A 23402-nucleotide genomic window follows, 5' to 3' on the forward strand; every position below is an offset into this window, starting at 1 on the left:
ATCCACAAAAATATACATGTACAGGCTAGGTATTTGCCCACAGCAACACCTGCATAACTGTTTATTCACGCGTGGTGTGGCAGATTGTAATTGACTGACAACAAGTATTGTAGAATCACCTGTAAATAAGGCCGACACTGTAATTAGACACAACGTACTAATGAGAATATGAGAATTATCATAAGAAGGCTGTTACGTTTTTCTTAACTATTTCCATTTTCATACCAAAAGTGACAATGCAGTTAAAAGTTGCTTTAGTGTCACAATATTCACTCACGTTTTCCTCAATCGCATTGAAACATAATTCCTACTGGTCAGTTCGACACTGCTTGTAATTAAATAATTATTTCGAGATTTCGTTAGAATGTAAGATATTCAGCCAAACGTTATGCAATAAAAGACGAATAGTTTTTTTCATTAAAATACGCGCACGCGTACCTGTATATTGCATACCTAGTGTCACGTAATTGCCCAGTGTGATGTATCAACGGGACATAAAAAACGGGAAATGAAATAGAAACTAACTAAAATTTAATGTTGTGGAAAATAACTCCAATGAATTGGAGTACACGCACATGAATTCGTATGATAAACTGTCAAAACGTTTTGAGAGGTAAGGCCGGGTTCATTAAAGATCGCTACAAAAACATGAGTTTTGAGTAAAGGAACATGTTCTCGCCCATGGGCCTGCCCATGGGCCAAACCTTTTTCTCGCCCATGGGCGAAATATTTCAATATCGCTATAAAATAGTTCAATTAAGTTAAAATGAGTTAAATTTTGTGTCATGATACTTCAATAAATACATTTAATGTATTTGCGAAACAAAATCCTGAGTTTTAAGTAAAGGAACATATTCTCGCCCATGGGGCAAACCTTTTTCTCGCCCATGGGCGAAATATTTCAATATCGCTATAAAATCGTTGAATTAAGTTAAAATGAGTTAAATTTTGTGTCATGATACTTCAATAAATACATTAAATGTATTTGCGAAACAAAATCATGAGTTTTAAGTAAAGGAACATATTCTCGCCCATGGGCCTGCCCATGGGCCTACCCATGGGCCAAACCTTTTTCTCGCCCATGGGCGAAATATTTTAATATCGCTATAAAATAGTTGAATTAAGTTAAAATGAGTTAAATTTTGTGTCATGATACTTCAATAAATACATTTAATGTATTTGCGAAACAAAATCATGAGTTTTAAGTAAAGGAACATGTTCTCGCCCATGGGCCAAACCTTTTTCTCGCCCATGGGCGAAATATTTCAATATCGCTATAAAATCGTTGAATTAAGTTAAAATGAGTTAAATTTTGTGTCATGATACTTCAATAAATACATTTAATGTATTTGCGAAACAAAATCATGAGTTTTAAGTAAAGGAACATATTCTCGCCCATGGGCCAAACCTTTTTCTCGCCCATGGGCGAAATATTTCAATATCGCTATAAAATAGTTGAATTAAGTTAAAATGAGTTAAATTTTGTGTCATGACACTTCAATAAATACATTAAATGTATTTGCGAAACAAAAACATGAGTTTTAAGTAAAGGAACATATTCTCGCCCATGGGCCTGCCCATGGGCCTACCCATGGGCCAGACTTCGCCCATGGGCAGGCCCATGGGCCACACTTCGCCCATGGGCAGGCCCATGGGCGACATAATCTAAATATTGAGTTTTTAAACAATTTTTTTTTCATTTTTTCTTCCTTGGTATGTTCCCATGAAAACGGAATGTTTAATTTTGTAAATACCTTTAACCGAGACTGGGGAAAGAGCGTAGAGTTTCTGGACTTTTGGGTTTCCAGAATTAAAATGGGACGTGTTTACTTCAGGTTTCAATTTTGCATTATTCACAGCAGCAGAATTCATGTAGATGTGATGCTTGCATTCAATCGGCAAATACAGATCTGTAAAGAAATATAGGCGCTGAAAAGGTTGCTTTAGCATGAAACAAACCGTCAGCTTTGATGATTACAGGGCAAAGTTGCCCTAGCTTATTGTACCGGTACTGTATAAAATCGACCTTTTGTATTCAATTGTATTTTGTATTTTTGTTCTCAGCTGAGTCTGTCATACTTTCATGCAGAAACACAATAGACAAAGCCTACATCATACATTTGTGTACGTCAAAGTGTCGATATTTCTTATTTTGGGTAATATTTTGACTTAAACTCTACCTGAATTCTGCTTCACATGCTTTGGGGTGTTTTTGGTGGCTGAATGGTATCGAAATATATTTCGAGTTTGGCTTCGTAAACATTCAACAAAGGTAACATTGCTTCTATCTAAATCATACACCCCTTTAAGATATCACATCAAAATCTGAATTATGTTTTTCTTTAATGTAAAGATATGCTTTAGAGATAATGGTACATAGTGTTTGATCATCATATCTTATTAATGGTCCCCATTGAGTTTCCGTCATATAAAACTATACATTATTTTGTATATAAGGTACAAGGAGTGCATGTCAGAGTGTATGAGTGAGTGAGCTTTCAACAGTATTCCAGTTATATCGCGGCATGCCAGGTTAATGTGGGAGGAAAGCCCGAAGTGATGCAGGTCTCAGGCGTTTACCACTTCGGTGAAACCCACGAGCACGTTTTTTGTGCTGGCAAACCAAACATAATCGCGGCGAACCGGGATTCGAACCCACAATCATAGGTTTCTAGCGTGCCCAAGGGACGCAACTCTGCCCAGCGAATCGCGGCGCTTTGATGACTGGGCCGTCCGTGCCGCCGAATATCAGAGAGAGCCGGCTGCGAATTAACCTTCCTGCATGACAACGACGTTATGTAGAGGCAGATGCTCCCCCAACATCATGGCGAAGCCAAATAAGGCTACATGCGTTCTAAACTTCTTTACAACGACGTCATATAGAGCAAGGTGTTCACTAACCTTCCGGACAACGGCGTCACATACTAGAGTTTGGTGTTTCGTAACCTTCCTGACAACGACGTCATATAGAGCAAGGTTTTCACTAACCTACCGGGACAACGGCGTCACATACTAGAGTTTGGTGTTTCGTAACCTTCCTGACAACGACGTCATATAGAGCAAGGTGTTCACTAACCTTCCGGAAAACGGCGTCACATACTAGAGTTTGGTGTTTCGTAACCTTCCTGACAACGACGTCATATAGAGCAAGGTTTTCACTTACCTACCGGGACAACGGCGTCACATACTAGAGTTTGGTGTTTCGTAACCTTCCTGACAACGACGTCATATAGAGCAAGGTTTTCACTAACCTTCCGGACAACGGCGTCACATACTAGAGTTTGTTGTTTCGTAATCTTCCTAACAACGACGTTATATAGAGTTTGGTGTTTACAAACCTTCCAGACAAAGACGTCACAAGGAGCTTGATGTTTAAAGTTAATGTTAGTATGTCCATATTATAAGCATTTATGAAACAGATATTTCCCAAAATATTATTGTCATAACCCATGTTTAAGAAAATTGTATTCTCTGTTGTCATGCAATAAGCAATTGATGTTGGTTAATTGTGCAAAGTTTATGTACAACTCTCAATTTGTTTGACAAAACGCACATCTGTCTCAAAATTGATTTTTGTAATTAATTGTACGTGGGCAAATGGCCTTTCTTCTGAAATAAACTTTGAAACTTTGATGTTTAAAGTTCACTTACCTTCTTGACAAAGACGTCACAAGGAGCAGGGTGTTCACAAACCTTCCCGACATCGACGTCATATAGATTTAGGTGTTCATCAACCTTCCCGACAACCTTGTCACACTGAGTTTGGTGTTTACTCACCTTCCCGAGAACCTTGACTCATTAAGTTTAGTGTTTACTAACCTTCCAGACAACGGCGTCACATAGAGTTTGGTGTTTACTAATAATACCGACAACATTGTCACACTGAGTTTGGTGTTTACTAACCTTCCCGACAACGACGTCAGATAGAGTTTGGTGTTTACTAATATTACCGGCAACCTTGACTCATTTAGTTTGGTGTTTACTAACCTTCCAGACAACGACGTCACATGGAGTTTGGTGTTTACTAATATTACCGAAAACCTTGACTCATTAAGTTTGGTGTTTACTAACCTTCCCGACAACGACGTCAGATAGAGTTTGGTGTTTACTAATATTACCGACAACCTTGACTCATTGAGTTTGGTGTTTACTAACCTTCCCGACAATGACGTCACATAGAGTTTGGTGTTTACTAATATTACCGACAACCTTGACTCATTGAGTTTGGTGTTTACTAACCTTCCCGACAATGACGTCACATGGAGTTTGGTGTTTACTAATATTACCGACAACCTTGTCACACTGAGTTTGGTGTTTACTCACCTTACCGACAACCTTGACTCATTGAGTTTGGTGTTTACAAACCTTCCAGACAACGACGTCACATAGAGTTTGGTGTTTACTAATATTACCGACAACCTTGACTCATTGAGTTTGGTGTTTACAAACCTTCCCGACAATGACGTCACATGGAGTTTGGTGTTTACTAATATTACCGACAACCTTGACTCATTGAGTTTGGTGTTTACTAACCTTCCCGACAATGACGTCACATGGAGTTTGGTGTTTACTAATATTACCGACAACCTTGACTCTTTGAGTGTGGTGTTCACTCACCTTCCCGACAACGACGTCACAAAGTGCGGGATTCTTCTGGCATACCCCGGTCCTGTCAGCCACTTCCTGCAGGTAGACCGAGCACTCCATGAAGGCGGTCGCGGGGATGATATCGGCTTCTGTCTCCGTCACCACGACCAGAAAGCTCCCCAAAGACTCAATTTTGGTACAGTCCCAGGAATCAAACTGGAGACATAAACGTGTGTTATTTTAGGTAGCAAAGTAGTATCGAACATCTAGGTAGACGTTGTAATGTACCGTCACTTGAATGAAGAAGCAGTGTCGTGGAAGACAGCATATACAATTAGTTCACACGTCATATTGTATCACTGTAACAAATATACAGTAAACTACGGTTATAACGAACTCAAAGTGACTACTAATTTTAGTTCGTTATAACCGTAATTCGTTATAAGCGTGTTCGTTATAACCGTAGTTTACTGTATTTGTAAATGAGAGCGACAAAACCTTTACATATTCATAAGAAATCTCTACCAAAAGCAGAGTTGATAGTACGACTCCGACTGAATCATGAGCATGTGTTCATGAATCACTATCAAATAGTGATGATACCAGGTGTGAGCGAAAAGGTAAGCTTATCCTGCCCCACCGGTGGCACCCGTCACAAACACATGCAAAGGCAAGTCAATTGTTAACCTAAAACAACACGGGAAAATATGGTACAAGTGAAAATAGGGAATTGTATCGGACATAATTTTTGTCGCTGACGCCTCAAATAAGGAAATATCCTCCACTTGTCTACCATAAAAAAAATTAAAAGCTTTGAATGTTGTAACAAATCAGTCTGCACCGAAACTGAAGAAATCATAAAACTATGAAGCACAATTTTGTGTCTTTAATAATAATCATCGTAGCTAGTCAATACTGAGCGTGTGGTTTCAAAAGGTGCATATTTTCTTCTCAAAGTGTGTAAAAAGAAAGACATAGAAAAAATAAAATTAAAATAATTTTATGATTTGCAGCTATATTTTCTATGGTTTTGCATGTTTTGATATAAAACAAAAGAAGCGTTTCATACATAAACACATTATCTTATCTATTTCTTCCAGCACAGTATAAAGTGTATACATATACCCCGTGACCAGATAACATGCGGTGGTCAGTAGTACTCACCGGTGCTAATTTTATGATGTCTTTACACTTCTCCCTCAGTGACAATATCTGAAACATTATATACTAATTAGTGTAGTGTTTGTTCTGTGATAACACCATATAAAAATCGGATAAGTTAATAAGCTTGATGTACACGTGTTGAGATTCGCTTTCTTTTAACCTTTTCCATTTAGTAATGAAAACCCATCTCACAGAAATATAGCTTAGACTGGGCAAGTGAATTTGGTTAAAAGCCGCTTTAAACAGTATTCCAGTTACATTGCGTCGTGCCAGCTTGATGTGAGGAAAGCTCGAAATGGTGCAGGTCTTAGACGTTTACCACATTAGTAAAAACCCACGAGCACAGGGTATGGGGCTGACAAAACTAGAAACATAATCAGAGTGATTCTAAGACTCGAACCACGACCACAATTTTTTGGCTCGCCAAAGGGACGCAACTCTTGGACAGCTAGGCGACCAGTGTCCTTTGTTACTTAGAGCATGGCGTCTGGATTCACAGATGTACATTTAGCAAAAAGGTAAAAATGTACATATACCACCGGATAAGGGAAGCCCGTGTCTTTGAGAGACACCCAGTTGTCGCAGAACAGACTTGTAGGAATAGCCTCGAGAATGGACAGTCGCACTCCTCCCATAATGTCCCCGAACAGCGATAAGTGTTCCACATCCCATGTGAATCCTTGTGCCGCTACGTATAACTCAATCACAGGCGCGACCTGTTCAGTGAAAAAGCTTGCTTAATCACAAATATAACATACCGACACCATAAATCGGAAAGAACAATAAATAACGAAGCGTGGTTTATTTCACGATAAAACATTGTTCTATCATGGCGTCATTCATATAGATTCGAACATGCGCTCGCAACTTGTTGACGTCGTAAATTAGGCGACGTCATTTTGAGAGGGAGGTGTCTAGTGAGTTGTTCCCTATATAGATGTAGCTGGACAGCGCAGATGAACGCAATGGTCGAACGATCGCACCCTAAAGTGGGCGAGATATGACAATCGGTACTGGGAGAAAAGGTGCAGATAATCGACGTGACAATTGTGAAAATACCAAACCTAACCAAAATGGAGTTGTCCGACATTGCCGAAGGCTGGATTGTATTCGGGGAGTCATCACTATTTAAATACGGGTAAATGTTTTAAAGCTTGTACAAATAACTGATATCCTTGAAAAGGCTGTACAAATGTTGATATCTCACAGAAGAAATAAACGACGAGTGGGAGTTCTTTGTCGTACAATAAAACGCTGCAGGGAGTGGAAAATAAACCATGTTTTTTTCTCCCTGCAGTGTTTTATTGTCCGTTTCCTAATTGAATGAATGACACCGCGAGGCGATTATATCGCCACCTTTATCACAAAACTGTGAAATTATATTCTTATTGATTATTAAGCAAGTATATAATTAAAGCAAGTAAACCAAAATCCTCTTTTGCTTTCATGATTTGAAGAGTATTGATGTTCCATGACTCGCTAGACAGTCGAATCTTTTGTTATTTTTTTTCAATTGCAACAGAGACATAAAAGATTTCAAGCAATTTACTCCAAATATGACGGGGTAGCTGGTAATAGTAATTCCCCATTAGTGTGAGTGAGTGAGTTTGGTTTTACCCTGGTTTTAGAAATATTCCAGCAATATCACGGCGGGGGACACCAGAAATGGGCTTGACACATTGTACCCAAGTCGTTAATTGAACCCGGGTCTTCGGCGTGACGAGCGAACGCTTTAACCACAAGGCTACCCAACCGCCCCCACCGATGCAATAACATCAGTTTGAAATGGAAGAAGTAGTTGTGCTTTTTTCTTACCCTCAAATACATAAACCACATGTACGGTACCCTTATATGTCAAGTGGTGATTCTGTACACGCTGAGAGTGAGCCAGTGATAAAGTTTTAAGCCATATTGTCCATAAGTAGTTTTATCCTAATATTACAAATATCCACCTATCAATCTATATGCTCACAGTTACTTTGCATGATATGCACAACGGCTTACCCCGATTACAAGTGACCCGTGAAGATTCCGGGGTAGAATAGGTCTTCAGCAACCCATGCTTACCGTAAAGGGTGACTATGCTTGTTGTAAAAGGCGACTAATGGGATCGGGTGGTCAGGCTCGCTGACTTGGCTGATGCATGTCATCGATCCCAATTGCGTGGATCGATGCTCATGATATCAATCACTGGATTGTCTGGTCCAGACTCGATTATTTACAGACCGCCGTCGTATAGCTGGAATATTGCAGAGTGCGGCGTTAAACAACAAACCAACCAACCAACCAACCCGATTACAAGTTATGGAAGGGCCGAAGGGTGTCAGCGTTAATACAAGCAAGGTGCACTTTCACCCTTGTTTATACCAACTGTTCATAGTTAGGTATACTTACTTCTGCCTCAGATATTTTAAGAGGAGAACACACATCTTTGAGCTCAAAATAGATCTTCATCTCATCGTTGCTCAAACTGGCGAAGAATTTGTCGTCCATTGCAAATTTCAGATTCACACACACGAGTCTAATAATGAAAAGGAATTGAGTTAGAGACTGGGTATTGTTTTACTCCGCTTTAAGCAATAATTCAGCAATATCACGGCGGGGGACACCAAAAATGGGCTTCATACATTGTTCCCATGTTGGGAATCGAACCTGGGTGTTCGACGTGAGGAGCAAACGCTTTAACCAATGGGCTACCCCACCCCGAATTGAGTTACATATAAAGAAGGGCAATATTATTATACTCCTGAGATAAATAACACCGAGCAATTCCTGATATTGTTGTTCAAGAAAACCCCATTGGCTAATATAAGATTGATGTGTTGGTCCGTGACAGTTGTCCCCGGAGTGATTGGCGGAGGGAGGGACGGTGGGAAAAATATTACTTATCTGCAGGGGAAAAAATTTACACCCATGTCTGAAGGCGACTTAACATGAAACAAACAAGACATGTTTTTTCGATGCTGATGTATTAGATATGAGTACATATTTGTGTTTTTTACCGTTTCGGCGACTGTTTTCAGCCTTGTAACCTTTTGATAACGATTGTAATGTTTTGGTCAAATCCAGTTTTCAAGTGTATATTTCTTGTCCGGCAGTTATGACTTTTTTTTATAATGCAGCTAATGGGAATATTCCAACTCCTCTAAGTTGAGTGATCCCAAGCGAACCCGGTCTTCCGAGCTGTAACGTTACAAGGCTACTCCCCTCTCCTGACGGGGTGCATGTAACGTTGATGACTAAAGCATTACTTACAGAGTTTTTGTTTGGTCGTCCAGGGTTCCGGATGCCTCAAGCCAGTACGTCTCGACAAGCCAGGCCACCGCATTGAAGAACTTCGTCCGCATAATGTCAGTCTCATTGATGAACATAGCTATGTGGGCAGCCACCTGGAGGAAGGAGTGAGTGAGTTGTGTTTAACGCCGCTTTGAACAGTTCTATTCCAGTTATATCACGGCGTGTCAGCTTGATGCGGGAGGAAAGCCCGAATAGATGCAGGTTTACCACTTTGGTGAAACCTACAAGCACGGTGTTGGTGCTGACAAACCTAGAAAAATAATCGGGGCGAACCGGGATTCGAATCGACAATCATAGGTTTCCGGCGCGTCGAAGGGACGCAACTCTGCACACCGAATTGCGGCCCCTTAGACGAGCGTGCCCCCGCAACCTGGAGGAAACCATCAGAACACTTACTGAAAAACGACAAGTAACAGTTTTAGGTTACTTACTGAAAAACGACAAGTAACAGTTTTAGGTTACCTACTGAAAAACGACAAGTAACAGTTTTAGGTTACTTACTGAAAAACGATGAGTAACAGTTTTAGGTTACTTACTGAAAAACGACAAGTAACAGTTTTAGGTTACTTACTGAAAAACGACAAGTAACAGTTTTAGGTTACTTACTGAAAAACGATGAGTAACAGTTTTAGGTTACTTACTGAAAAACGACAAGTAACAGTTTTAGGTTACTTACTGAAAAACGACAAGTAACAGTTTTAGGTTACTTACTGAAAAACGATGAGTAACAGTTTTAGGTAACTTACTGAAAAACGACAAGTAACAGTTTTAGGTTACTTACTGAAAAACGACCAGCAACAGTTTTAGGTTACTTACTGAAAAACGATGAGTAACAGTTTTAGGTTACTTACTGAAAAACGACAAGTAACAGTTTTAGGTTACTTACTCAAAAACGATGAGTAACAGTTTTAGGTTACTTACTGAAAAACGACCAGTAACAGTTTTAGGTTACTTACTGAAAAACGATGAGTAACAGTTTTAGGTTACTCACTGAAAAAAGGACCATTAACAGTTTTAGGTTACTTACTGAAAAACGACCAGCAACAGTTTTAGGTTACTTACTGAAAAAACGACCATAAACAGTTTTAGGTTACTTACTCAAAAACGACCAGTAACAGTATAAGGTTACTTACTGAAAAAAGGACCATTAACAGTTTTAGGTTACTTACTGAAAAACGACCAGTAACAGTTTTAGGTTACTTACTGAAAAAAGGACCATTAACAGTTTTAGGTTACTTACTGAAAAACGACCAGTAACAGTTTTAGGTTACTTACTGGAAAAAGGACCATTAACAGTTTTAGGTTACTTACTGAAAAACGACCAGCAACAGTTTTAGGTTACTCACTGAAAAAAGGACCATTAACAGTTTTAGGTTACTTACTGAAAAACGACCAGCAACAGTTTTAGGTTACTTACTGAAAAAACGACCATAAACAGTTTTAGGTTACTTACTGAAAAAAGGGCCATTAACAGTTTTAGGTTACTTACTGAAAAACGACCAGCAACAGTTCTAGGTTACTTACTGAAAAAACGACCAGCAACAGTTTTAGGTTACTTACTGAAAAACGACCAGCAACAGTTTTAGGTTACTTACTGAAAAAAGGACCATTAACAGTTTTTTGTTACTTACTCAAAAACGACCAGTAACAGTATAAGGTTACTTACTGAAAAAAGGACCATTAACAGTTTTAGGTTACTTACTCCAAAACGACCAGTAACAGTTTTAGGTTACTTACTGAAAAAAGGACCATTAACAGTTTTAGGTTACTTACTCAAAAACGACCAGTAACAGTTCTAGGTTACTTACTGGAAAAAGGACCAGTAACAGTTTTAGGTTACTTACTGAAAAACGACCAGCAACAGTTTTAGGTTACTTACTGAAAAAAGGACCATTAACAGTTTTAGGTTACTTACTGAAAAACGACCAGCAACAGTTTTAGGTTACTTACTGAAAAAACGACCATAAACAGTTTTAGGTTACTTACTGAAAAAAGGGCCATTAACAGTTTTAGGTTACTTACTGAAAAACGACCAGCAACAGTTTTAGGTTACTTACTGAAAAAACGACCAGCAACAGTTTTAGGTTACTTACTGAAAAAAGGGCCATTAACAGTTTTAGGTTACTTACTGAAAAACGACCAGCAACAGTTTTAGGTTAGTTACTGAAAAAACGACCATTAACAGTTTTAGGTTACTTACTGAAAAACGACCAGCAACAGTTTTAGGTTACTTACTGGTGCCTCACTTCCCTGACATGACTGATTGAACGTGGCTGAGTGTATTGGGGTCGTAGCTATTCAGCCCCTGGGCAAATTTGGGTTCGAGGACAGGCTAAGTGGATCCTGATTACCAAAGGACGCAATTCTGCACAACGCATGCACACGCAGGGTCCAGGTGCATATTTTAGGGCGAAGTCGACGGTGGCCTTAAGTACTGAAGTAATATTTTGTTATACAGGAGTATATCGTCGGATGTAATGGAGATATTGTTTGAGTGGCATTTCTTGGCAGTCGTTTATTGCATAAGGACAATTTGTAACTTTAAACGTTTTCACTTAGCTTGACGTATATTTGTTGTAAACGATGGTCTAATAACCAAAGAAACGAAATAAATAACGGCCTATATAACATAGTGAAAGATTCATTCAGTCTTCACGAGATTACTTTGACAGGTTTTACTGTTACGAGTTGAAAATGAAAACTATTTTGAAATCAATAGAAGTAATTTATAAACCATAAGCAAACGGTACTATATAAAGACTTGAGCTCTGGAAACCAAGTTGGCTATTCGGACGGAAGGACAGCCGACGGTGACTGTTCGGATATCCTAGTTTTTGGTGTATGGGGTGCAATAAACAATAAGGCTAGCAACAAGCTGGGCTAATCCTACTTGTCTTGACAATAATACATACTGTTGACATGGGCATCTCGGCTAACAGTTGCTTCTCGGACAGGTAGATAATATACGGAGCGTACATCTGTAGCGTGTCGGCTGACCATGAGGACAGTGGCTGACCAACACAGCTTCGGATCCGTTCAGCAATTCGAATCTTCACTCCCCGGGTTATGTAGTTGTAGAAGTCATTGTGTACGAGACGTTCCATCTGGGTGCTACATATTTCAATTAAATAAAAAATAATTAAATTAAAATATCACGATATTGAATAAAGCCAAGAGCATATCAGCAATATCAATCGACGGGGATACAAAGCATGGCCTTCACATAAGGTGCCACTGGAAAGACGATCTTCAACCAAGAGCGCTTTAACAACGACAACAAGCTCACTGCAATCTTCGCTATGAGGCATGTAAAACTTTAGTGATCGACATTATCACTTTGGTTGGATCCATCGGCACGTGTTTGGTGCTGACCCTCGAACATCATGATCATGTCCAATTTGGTGTTCCTTTGAGTGAGTGAGTGAGTGAGGGAGTGAGTTGTGTTTTAACGCCGCTTTTAACAATATTCCAGTTATATTACGGCGTGTCAGCTTAATGTGGGAGGAAAGCCCGAAGTGATGCAGGTCTCAGACGTTTACCACTTCGGTGAAACCCACGAGCACGGGTATGGTGCTGACAAACCTAGAAACATAATCGGGGCGAACCGGGATTCGAACCCACAATCATAGGTTTCTGGCGTGCCCAAGGGACGCAACTCTAGATCTGCACAGCGAATTGCGGCGCCTTAGACGACTGGGCCACCCGTGCCCCCGGTGTTCCTTTGAATGTGTCATGAAAATGCTTTTGATCGATTCATTTGTATGCCTTTATATGTGTCATGTGTATACCTTTGGATGTGTTACGTATCTCCCTTTGAATGTGTCATGTATATGTCTTTGAATTTATTTTCCATGCCTTTGAAATAAATCCTAATTTTTCTTAAGTGTAATGGTTATGAGTGGGTGAGTGAGTGAGTGAGTGAGTTTGGTTTTACGCCGCTTTTAGCAATATTCCAGCAATATCACGGCGGGGGACACCAGAAATGGGCTTCACACATTGTACCCTTGTCGGGAATCGAACCCGGGTCTTCGGCGTGACGAGCGAACGCTTTAACCGCTAGGATACCCGACAGCCCCGTAATGGTTATGACTAAGGTATATATCATACTTATACCTTTGAAATGTGTTACGTATGTTCTTTGAAATATGTAATGTATATGTCTTTGAAATTCCATGTCTTTGCAATGTGACATTTAGATCCGACTCTATGTAATGATAGTCTGTTGTTTCACAAACTCAGTTCGGTTTGAATTTAAGAGTGCCAAGCAGAAGTTGAGGGAGCCCTTAACCAAGTAAACGACCGTTTTTTAATGAGTTTTCAACGTGGAAGCTTTTTTACTTGGCTCTGTCTCTACATATAAAAGGTTGTCCCAACGCACATTCGCCTGGGGAACGAGCGACGGAAGTGATAGGAGAGTTATCGCCCTTTGAGACACAACCATCGGCCATTACCTTTCACAAAACGCCGAGCTTTGAACAAGGTCCACATCCTTCTCCGTCAGAGCGTCGGGAACCAACGTCAGCAGCGGGATGTCCCAGTCTGACGGCAAGGGATACGCCTGTTTCAGTTTGTCCAACAGTGCTTTGGCCTTGTACCCTGGCATCCATCGGATAGTCTACAACCAAGGAATGCCATACATATATATGCCTCGCAATAGGAATAGTTATTTGCTTCTGTGGATTGCTCCTATGTTTAATTTCAGAAAGAGAAAAATACTTCTTGAAAACGATTTTGTAAATGATCATTTTGGTTTGATTTTACAAACAATAATGTGGTTTTATTTGCATTGTGAAAACTTGATGATGGGGTGAAGGTTAACGTTGCCTTGAACATCACGTCAGTCATACTTATCATGGCGTGTCAGTTTAACGTTGGAGGAAAGTCCGAAGTGACGGTATTTTACTACTTTACCGTTACATTTAGGAACAAGAACAGGATGCTCACCAAAGAAACTAAGGGATTCGAACCAAGACCCGGGATTCCTTGCACGGCTCAATAAACAGGCGCAAATTAGCACTTTGAATTGTGGGTACTCGAACCATCAGGCTACACGTGCTCCCGAAAGCTACATGACGTTCAGAAAGTAGTCTTTTCGTGAGTTATTTTGCCTTTTTATCTAAACTGAAGTACAAAAGAAAGTACACACCCCACTATTCTGACAGTAAAACAAGACAGGGCAAACTTTATTGTGATTGTAATGTTTAATGTCATTGTTGAGTCATTTTCAAACATGTTTAGAATGGATTTAAAGATTTGTGGCCACATAAAACTTTTCAGTTGACAATAACGTCCATAGGCTGTCACTCATCAAAAATCCACTTGTAGAAATGATGACAGTCCCAGGTATGAAGGCCATGCGAGTGGTCTCAGTACCTCGTATGACCCCCATTTGAGTTAATGCAAGCCAGGACACGCCTTCTCATGGAAAAGGTCAACCGTCGGATGACGTCATTAGGGATCCGCTGCCACTCTTCTCGCAGAGCCTGTTCCAGCTGTGGTATGGTGGTTGGTGGCTGTGCACGTCGTCGCAACTGTCTACCGAGATGGTCCCACAGGTGTTCAATGGGTGACAAGTCCGGAGAGCGTGACGGCCAAGGCAAAAGCTGAATGTTCTGACGGTTCAGGAAGTCCATAGTGAGTCTAGCGGTGTGTGGTCGGGCGTTATCTTGCTGAAAAAGAAACCCCTGCCTTTGCCCCTGCATGAAGGGGATCACCACCGGCTGTAACACTTGGTCCCTGTACCTCTGGGCTGTCAGGGTCTGGTGGAGAATGACCAAATCCGTCTTCTGTTCGCCGCAAATGCCTCCCCAAACCATAACGCTGCCTCCGCCAAAAGGATGAACTTGTTGGACACATGCTCCAGCCAGTCGCTCGCCTCTACGTCGGTAGACTCTCACTCTACCGTCAGCATGGTAGAGGTTGAATCGACTTTCATCGGTAAAGAGGACTCGTGACCAGTCACGACGTTGCCAGCGTCTGACTCTTCTTGCCCAGCGAAGACGGCTGATACGGTGTTGAGCGGTCAAGGTCATCCCACGGAATGGTCGATAAGCCCGGATACCGGCAGCTCGTAGTCGTCTCATGACTGTGTTCCTGCTGATGTGATGACCTTACGCTGTCGACGCTGTTGATGCCATGGTGAGGAACCTGTTGCGCAGGTGTAATGTGCGTATGTACCGGTCTTCTGCAGGGGTCGTCACTCTCGGTCTTCCTCTTCTTGGGCGGTCGGATGTCTGGCCAGTCTGGTTGACACGACGAAGGAGTCTGATAATGGTTTGCCTGGTGCAGGCAAGGGTCCTTGCGATGTGACTGTTCGACGCCCCCACTTGGGACATTCCCACGGCTCTCTCTCGCTCCGCTGCTGTTAAACGTGGCATTTGTCTTGTGTTTTTTTCGTTGAATGTGTAATGAACGATAGAATCCACTGCCTTTTATACTGTTTCTACGCATATTGCACGTGCAAATGGAGAAAATTGCCATTTTCACAATGTGTGCTTTTGTTGCCTATCATAATGTCAAGGTTACGTTTCTGCGATATGCTCTCAATGGTTTTGTTCATTACATTACGATAGCGCCAAAAATGTAACAACTTTTTCAACCATATGCGTAATATATGATATTTTAGGGGTGTGTACTTTCTTTTGTACTTCAGTGTATTTCTTTTGTGTACCGGTCGATATATTCTCACAGTTGTTTGTAGATAAATGCTACAATAATATTCCGGGTTACTGGTTTTCAATGTCAAAATAAAAACTTGCTAATCTAATCGTGCACCTTAAGTTATTTGACTTTTTCACTTTTTAACATAATTCGATGGTTGTAGATTTCCTTTTTCTAAATGTAACAATATGCAATGTGCGCAGTGCTAAATAGGGGTTCGCTGATCTTCTGGTCATTTAATGGTAAACCTTCTTTTATTATGTTTTATATCTACGATATATATTTATCGTGTACCAGGCGAAAACGTATCTAACGCTTTGTGACGTCACATGAGTTTGGTACAGAATAACCTACTAGCTACGAAGTAAAACTAACGGATTATCTGCCCAAAGCGAATTTATTTCAGCGTGGAACTTTCACCAATATTTCATGATGGAACGATATTTAATGATGGTTACATTACGGTAAACTACGTTTATAACAAACTGACCGATATAACGAACTTATGTTTTAGTCCCGGCCTTTTTTTGTATATATGCTTATAACGAACTACGGTTATTACGAAATAATATTAGTGGTCCCTTCGAGTTCGTTATAATCGTGGTTTACTGTACTTGTCTTTTGTTTCTTGGACAAGGTAATGAAAACATAATGATCAACAAAGCAAATCGGTACATGTATAATAGCTATGCGATAAATAGCAAAGAACTATGAAGTGAGTGAGTGAGTGAGTGAGTATGGTTTTACGCCGCTTTTAGCAATATTCCAGCAATATCACGGCGGGGGACACCAGAAATGGGCTTCACACATTGTACCCATGTCGGGAATCGAACCCGGGTCTTCGGCGTGACGAGCGAACGCTTTAACCACTAGGCTACCCGACCGCCCCAAGAAGAACTATGAAGAACCAAGCATATTTTATTTCACGATAAAAAATTGTTCTATCATGACGTCATTTCTGAAGATTGACGCTTGCTGATGACGTCGTAAACTGGGCGACGTTATTGTTTAGAGGGACGTCGCTGGTGAGTTGTTCCCATAGTTGTAGCTGGGCAACGCACATAAACGCAATGGCCGAACGATCGTATTCCAAAGTGGGAGAGAAATGACATTCAGCACTGGGAGAAAAGGTACCGATAATCGACGTGAGAATTGTGAGAATATGTTGTTGGAAACACCAAAGTTAAAAAACCCTGTCATAAAATGGACGTATCCGACATTGCCGAGGTCGGATTATATTCAGGGAGTCATCATTATTTTATGCAGGTAAATATTTTTTAAGCTTGTTGGTGAGGTGAAATGGGGTTTAACGTCGCGTCCAAGATTATTGCACTTATATAGCGACGTGCATGTTCGTGTGTTTGTTTGTGTGGCTGCTTGTACTAGTCCGGACTGATGCCGATTTATAGTGCTAGCTCACTGAGATACCATGCCGCAGTTTAACATGAATACCCCACTCAGACACAGTATACTGACTCCGAGCCGACCAGTCCTTGTTTTAGCCCCTTAATGCCGAGCGCCAGACAGGGTAACAACAAGTACCATCTTTTAACGTCTTTTGGTATGACGCGGTCGGGGATCGAACCCCGGACCTTCCGCTCTCCGGACGCTCTACCACTAGACCACAACCTCCTTTACAAGCTTAAAAAACCGCCTCCGTGGTCTAGTGGTAGAGCGTCCGCCCGGAGAGCGGAAGGTCCGGGGTTCGATCCCCGGCCGGTGAGCCACCCACGCCCATATTGCACGAACCTTCGGTTGCTCCCGTGTTGCCGTTACCAACATGATGCAACGTTACAGACAGGCAGGGCGGACCGCTGACAGGCCAAGAACAGGCAGACCCAGGGTGACCACGCCCCATGATGACCGGTACTTGCGTACCTTGCACCTCCGAAATCGCTTCCTGACAGTGACGTCATCGGCGACAAATGCCTTAGGTCACAGGGTTAGTCGACAGACAGTGGCCAGGAGACTCAGGGCTCATGGAATCAGGGCTTTTAGACCATACAGGGGACAGCTATTGACAGCGCAACATCGTCGTCTACGATTGAGATGGGCACGGACTGTACGACGTTGGCAACAACGTGACTGGCAGAGGGTTGTCTTCACTGACGAAAGTCGATTCTGTATGTTTAGGGCTGATGGAAGACAACGTGTTTACCGCCGAATTGGTGAACGAAGGCGGCGTGTTGCGTGCAGGAGGTCGTACCATATGGTGGAGGGAGTGTCATGGTGTGGGGAGGGATCTGTGGGCAGGAGAGGACACCGCTGGTCATCGTTGACGGAAACTTGACAGCTCAGCGTTACATGGATAACATTCTTCGTCCAGTTGTCCTACCATTTCTCCAACAGCAGCCACGTGGTGTCATTTATCAGCATGACAACGCTAGAGCCCATGCAACCAGAATTGTCACTAACTTCCTCGCAGCCAACAACGTCATAGTCCTGCCGTGGCCTGCACGCTCACCCCCATGGAACACCTCTGGGACTTGATAGATCGTCGTGTTCGACAACGACCACACTCTCCAGCCAACCGGTAAGAATTGATCTTGGCCCTCCAAGAAATGGCGTCAAATCCCACGTGACCTCATCAGACGACTGACTTTTTCTGTGCGCCGAAGAGTTTTTGCGTGTATTGAGGCATTTGGTGGTCACACACGCTACTAATGACTTGTTATTGAACGTGAGCGATTGTTTATGTACTCTGCCTATTGTCCATGATTCTGAAAGCTCGAGGGGGGGGGGGGGGGGGCTCTGACGTCATGCGTCACGTCACGGTATGATTGTCATTTTCAGTGTTGATTATGTTGATATATAGATCTTCTCAATACACTTTACTTCATGCATGTATGTTTTGTTGTTTTTGAGCAAGAGTGATTTCAAACTCTGGTAAAGTTCCTTTTGGACGTCAGTTTATATTGTTAAGGCTATTTCGCAAGACATCAGAGGAATTTCAGACACCACTGAGTGATACGCCGGATACCTCCTAGTTTTAATGACCTTACTGAAGGCACAATCACGACAACAAGCGCACACACTATAATAACGTTATATGAATAACAGATACGCCCAGTCGCCGGGACCTGGACGGTTGGCACAATGCTGTTGTTATCGCCTGTTGGTATTTACCGAAACCGACACCACAGCCAGCATTCGTGACAGTAGACACAGATGTTATCAAGGATCTTTTAAGCATGCCTGTCTATACGATCAACTTTGACGTTTTCGGGTGAATGGTTTAGTTATATGTTCACGAGGGCATTTCACCCCACGTCGACGTTCTTCATTACAAAGGTTTCACAATAGTGAAGCAAGACGTATGATAGTGTTTCTGAGGTGAAATGGGGTTTAACGTCGGGTCCAAAATTATTGGACTTATATAAGGACATGCATGCACGTGTGTGTGTGTGTGTGTGTGTTACTGCTTGTACTAGTCTGAACTAATGCAGGTTTTATAGTGCTAGCCCACTGAGATAGTTAAACATGAATACCCCACTCAGACACAGTATACTGACCCCGAGGCGACCAGTCTTAATGCCGAGCGCCAGGCAGGGTAACAACAAGTACCATCTTTAAACGTCTTTTGGTATGATGCTAGTGTTTGTACCAATACTGTTTCACAGAAACATTATATGCATTAAAGATACTACTGTGACTTAACTTCTTGTTATAAATTCTTGTTCCGTTTTTAGTTTGAATTTTATCTCTTATTCGTTTCGAGGTTTGGTTTGCTGTTAGCTTGCAATGTGTTTTTGCATTACTATAGTTTACAGCTATGGACAGAATCTTGAACAACTTGAAATTAACTCAACATGTTTATGTGGCTGGCATAATTAAAGACATTATGCAGGACATGAATACCTTTGTTTTCTTTTTGAGTGATTTATATATTACGAAAAGCTGACTGACCATCCACCACATACCCCAGAGATACCGCAATACTAGATTCCGGAAAGATGCGTTAAATTGCGCCGTCTTTCGTGTTCCAGGCTTAAGTGGGGTCATTGCTTTCAACAAGTTTGTTGAACTCACATGACTGGTCTATAGGTAAATGATAATCGTATCATGCAATTCAGCATTTCTTTCGCAATAGGCGGTAAGCTCAGTAACGTTAGCTAGGATAGTTCTCAAGACGTGTGGGGCAGGACATGCTTTCCCTTTTCGCAAACATTTAAAGTGATCCACTCATATAACTGTCGCCGTTATTTTGCCCTTTAGGTCCAATGGAATCAGTTTCCTCTTTGTTTGTTTGTTTGTTCGTTGTTTAACGCCTCACCTAGCAATATTCTAGCTATAAATAGTCTATAAATACTCGAGTCTGGACAAGACAATCCTGTGATTGACATCATGGGCATTGATCGACACAACTGGGATACGATGATATGCATCAACAAAGTCAGCGAGCCTGACCACCCGATCCCGTTAGTCGCCTCTTACGACAAGCATAGTCGCCTTTTACCAGGGGAGCCCCAAAACATCGGTTCAACACAAAATACACAACCAGAGACAGATGTACGTTTACGAGTATTGTTATATGGCAGTGTATTTTGTTGTTCAACAGTGATTGTGACTGCGTTACATTGATTCTGTTGAGATTCGGTAGACGCTCATTTCATAGTCTTTGGACAGTGATCAGTTGTCAAGAAGTTACTATATTTAGATACAAGTGTGGTGTTTAAACTTCCGGCCCGGTATACCGCGGACGGTGATAGTATGTTACCGAATCTTTTGTAATGTTCCAAGCTGTGAGGGCACTATATGGAACGTTCCAGTTGGTTCTACAATATACGGGAACAAGAGCGTGTTTACGTATCTCTGGCGCTTTTTCATCACATCGGAACCAGCTTTCATGTGAGGATTGCTCACCATCCCTGATTCCCTGATATATTATTTTCACTGACGTTTGCTATCACTACTTTGTATTTGATACTGACAACTTCCATATCATTATATATTGCCATTGAATATTGTACAACCACTCTATCGTGTACTGCCATTGAAATTGCTGTGCAGAAATTTGTGTTGATAAAGCTAGTTAATTTTGAAATACATTTGTTGATTTATACCACTTGTTAGTTGTTTGTTGGTTCCACTCTGGGTTCTTTTACGTACAGATTTCTGGGTTAACATATTGTTTTAATTTGGGAATCGACACGTAAAAGCGTGCATGTGCATAAATATATGCACAACTGTATGAATGCATAAAAACATTCACAAAGACGCACGATCGGGTTCCTTACCTCTCTTCCTTGTCTGGCCAAGGCAGCTACTCCAGCGCAGTACGCGCATCTGTCGAGATACTCTGAGAGGGTTTCCACGGTAACCAATGGCTCCTTCAACCTCGTACAGACGGCTGACAACATGTCCTGGTCCATCCGACTCATCAGATCACACATCAGGTTCCCCTGGTCACAATAATCACTTGAGTCAGTCGGATCTGACACACCCAGATACATTTGTTAAGTTTGTCGGTTTACATTATTCGCAAACTACGGTTGAGTGAGTGAGTTGTCTTTCACGCCGCTTTTAACAGTATTCCAGTTATATCACGGCGTGTCAGCTTAATGTGGGAGGAAAGCCCGAAGTGATGCAGGTCTCACTTCGGTGAAACCCACAAGCACGGGTATGGTGCTGACAAACCTAGAAACACAATCGGGGCGAACCGGGATTCGAACCCTTAATGATAGGTTTCTGGCGTGCCCAAGGGACGCAACTCTGCATAGCGAATCGCGGCGCCTTAGACGACTGGGCCACCCGTGCCCCCAAACTACGGTTGACCTCCATCGAACGAACGTCAGTAGCTTGGCTTTGAACAGTTTCAGTTGTATAGGGCATGCACGGTTGGCCAAGTCGTGTAAAGAGTTGTGTCCCTTGTGTACACCAGAAACCTATGATCCTGGTTTGTCAGCGTGCTCATGGGTTTAGCCAAATGGTAAACGTCTGAGACCTGCATCACACGAGGCAGCCGTCCAACATTTAGCTGACAAGCGGCGTTAAACCAAGCTCCCTCACTCAATCACTCAACTGGATATTGCCTGTTTTAATGTGGGAAGAAATCCCACCTATAACCGGGTATGGTACAGATTTGCACATGTTTCGGCAAACGCATGCTGGCTAAACTTGTTAAGCTTGCTGCGCAATGCAACAGTGGAACCAGTTTACTGACCTTCATAATGAGGTGGATGGACGGCTCCCACGTGTTTATGACGAACAGAAGCGAATAGTAATCAATGGTGTCCCACAGACTCCGGATATTGAGATATGTCTGACGTGACGTGACGTCTAGCTGGTCCCCGATGTAGACAAGACGGGTATGAATCTCCTCCACAGTGAACACACCGATATCATGGTCTAAAATGATAATATATATATATGTAACATCTTTAAAATTGATTTAGTTTGTGGTTGCAATAGTCCAGCTACATGACGGGGGCCTGTGATTAAGTGAATCTGGACGACCACTGCGGCTGATATTGTGAACACCAATCAACCAAGTCACCGAGTCTGACCACCTGATTCACTGAGTTGCTTCGCACGACCAGCGTGTCTGTACATTAAATATGGTTCATACAAGTCACTAATTTCTGCTCATCGCTGAGTCTAACCTGCGTGTAACGTTCACTTGATATTTAAAATACATAAGGTAAAAAAGCATGTATCATTTGTTCTTCGAAATCCCCCAATCATTATTCTATAATCAGGTTTTTGAAAGGCATTTAGAAGTGATACACACAAGGAAGAGAATATATGGATGTCAACTTCTTTATTATTTCGGAGTATATGCTTACTCAATCTTCATTCACCTGATTGAGGAGTAAGCATATACTCCGAAACGTTGTGTTCCTCATAATAAAGAAGTTGAAATCCATTTATTCTCTTTCTTATCATTCTATAATGTTTTTTATTACCAAATTCTAACGACCCGTCATATGAAATGCTTGATACGAGTTACTTAGAAGTTGATGGGTGACAAAGTAAAGATAATTTATGGCGACGTTTCGATATAGGTCCTAGATTGCTTGACAACGGCGCAAGGATCTATGCCGAGAAGTCACCTTTACGGCAAGGATCTATGCCGAGAAGTCACCTTTACGGCAAGGATCTATGCCGAGAAGTCACCTTTACGGCAAGGATCTATGCCGAGAAGTCGCCTTTACGGCAAGGATCTATGCCGAAAAGTCGCCTTTACGGCAAGGATCTATGCCGAAAAGTCGCCTTTACGGTAAATAAAAACGTTGCTCTCCATAAATTATCTCTACTTTGTGATCCGTTATATAACTACAAAAGTACACCCTGGAGGGAAAACACCCCATCTTGCAATCTAGAACAAAATAATCGCAAATTTGAATATTGTTCAAATTGTGATATAAGCATTGAAATTTACTTCAAAATTCATATTTGTAACAATACTGAGAAAAATGCGTTACTCGTCTGAAATGGCAAGATGGCTATCGACAAAACACGGGGCTACCTGTCACCACTTTAACCATTAATTACTTTGATTGCAAATTATTTTGCAGGTGTACAAAGGTGTAAAGAAGCATGTTATCTAAATCAGACACAGCCCAGATGCAATGACAAGCATGAATACTATGGACATAGCATAACTTTTGACACTTATGAAGGACTGGTTGGTTGGTTGGTTGTATAACGCCGCACTCAGCAATATTCCAGCTATATGACGGCGGTCTGTGAAT

At 41.6% G+C, this 23402-nt stretch overlaps 1 protein-coding gene across 1 annotated transcript in view; it reads right to left on the reverse strand.

Annotated features, from left to right (window-relative positions):
• Positions 1–23402, reverse strand: part of LOC124132950 — a 60277-nt gene that overhangs the window by 32642 nt on the left and 4233 nt on the right. Inside the window, exons 3-11 of the mRNA XM_046497134.2 lie at positions 21872–22056; positions 20946–21110; positions 13500–13663; positions 11961–12159; positions 9007–9140; positions 8146–8272; positions 6288–6467; positions 5752–5799; positions 4618–4803 (exon numbers count right to left, since the gene is read on the reverse strand). Coding sequence (XP_046353090.2) covers positions 4618–4803; positions 5752–5799; positions 6288–6467; positions 8146–8272; positions 9007–9140; positions 11961–12159; positions 13500–13663; positions 20946–21110; positions 21872–22056 — 1388 coding nt within the window. The remainder of the gene's footprint in view (positions 1–4617; positions 4804–5751; positions 5800–6287; positions 6468–8145; positions 8273–9006; positions 9141–11960; positions 12160–13499; positions 13664–20945; positions 21111–21871; positions 22057–23402) is intronic.

The sequence above is a fragment of the Haliotis rufescens genome, unplaced genomic scaffold (genome assembly GCF_023055435.1).
Source record: "Haliotis rufescens isolate VD_foot unplaced genomic scaffold, xgHalRufe1.0.p SCAF_20, whole genome shotgun sequence".
Lineage (NCBI taxonomy): Eukaryota > Metazoa > Mollusca > Gastropoda > Lepetellida > Haliotidae > Haliotis > Haliotis rufescens.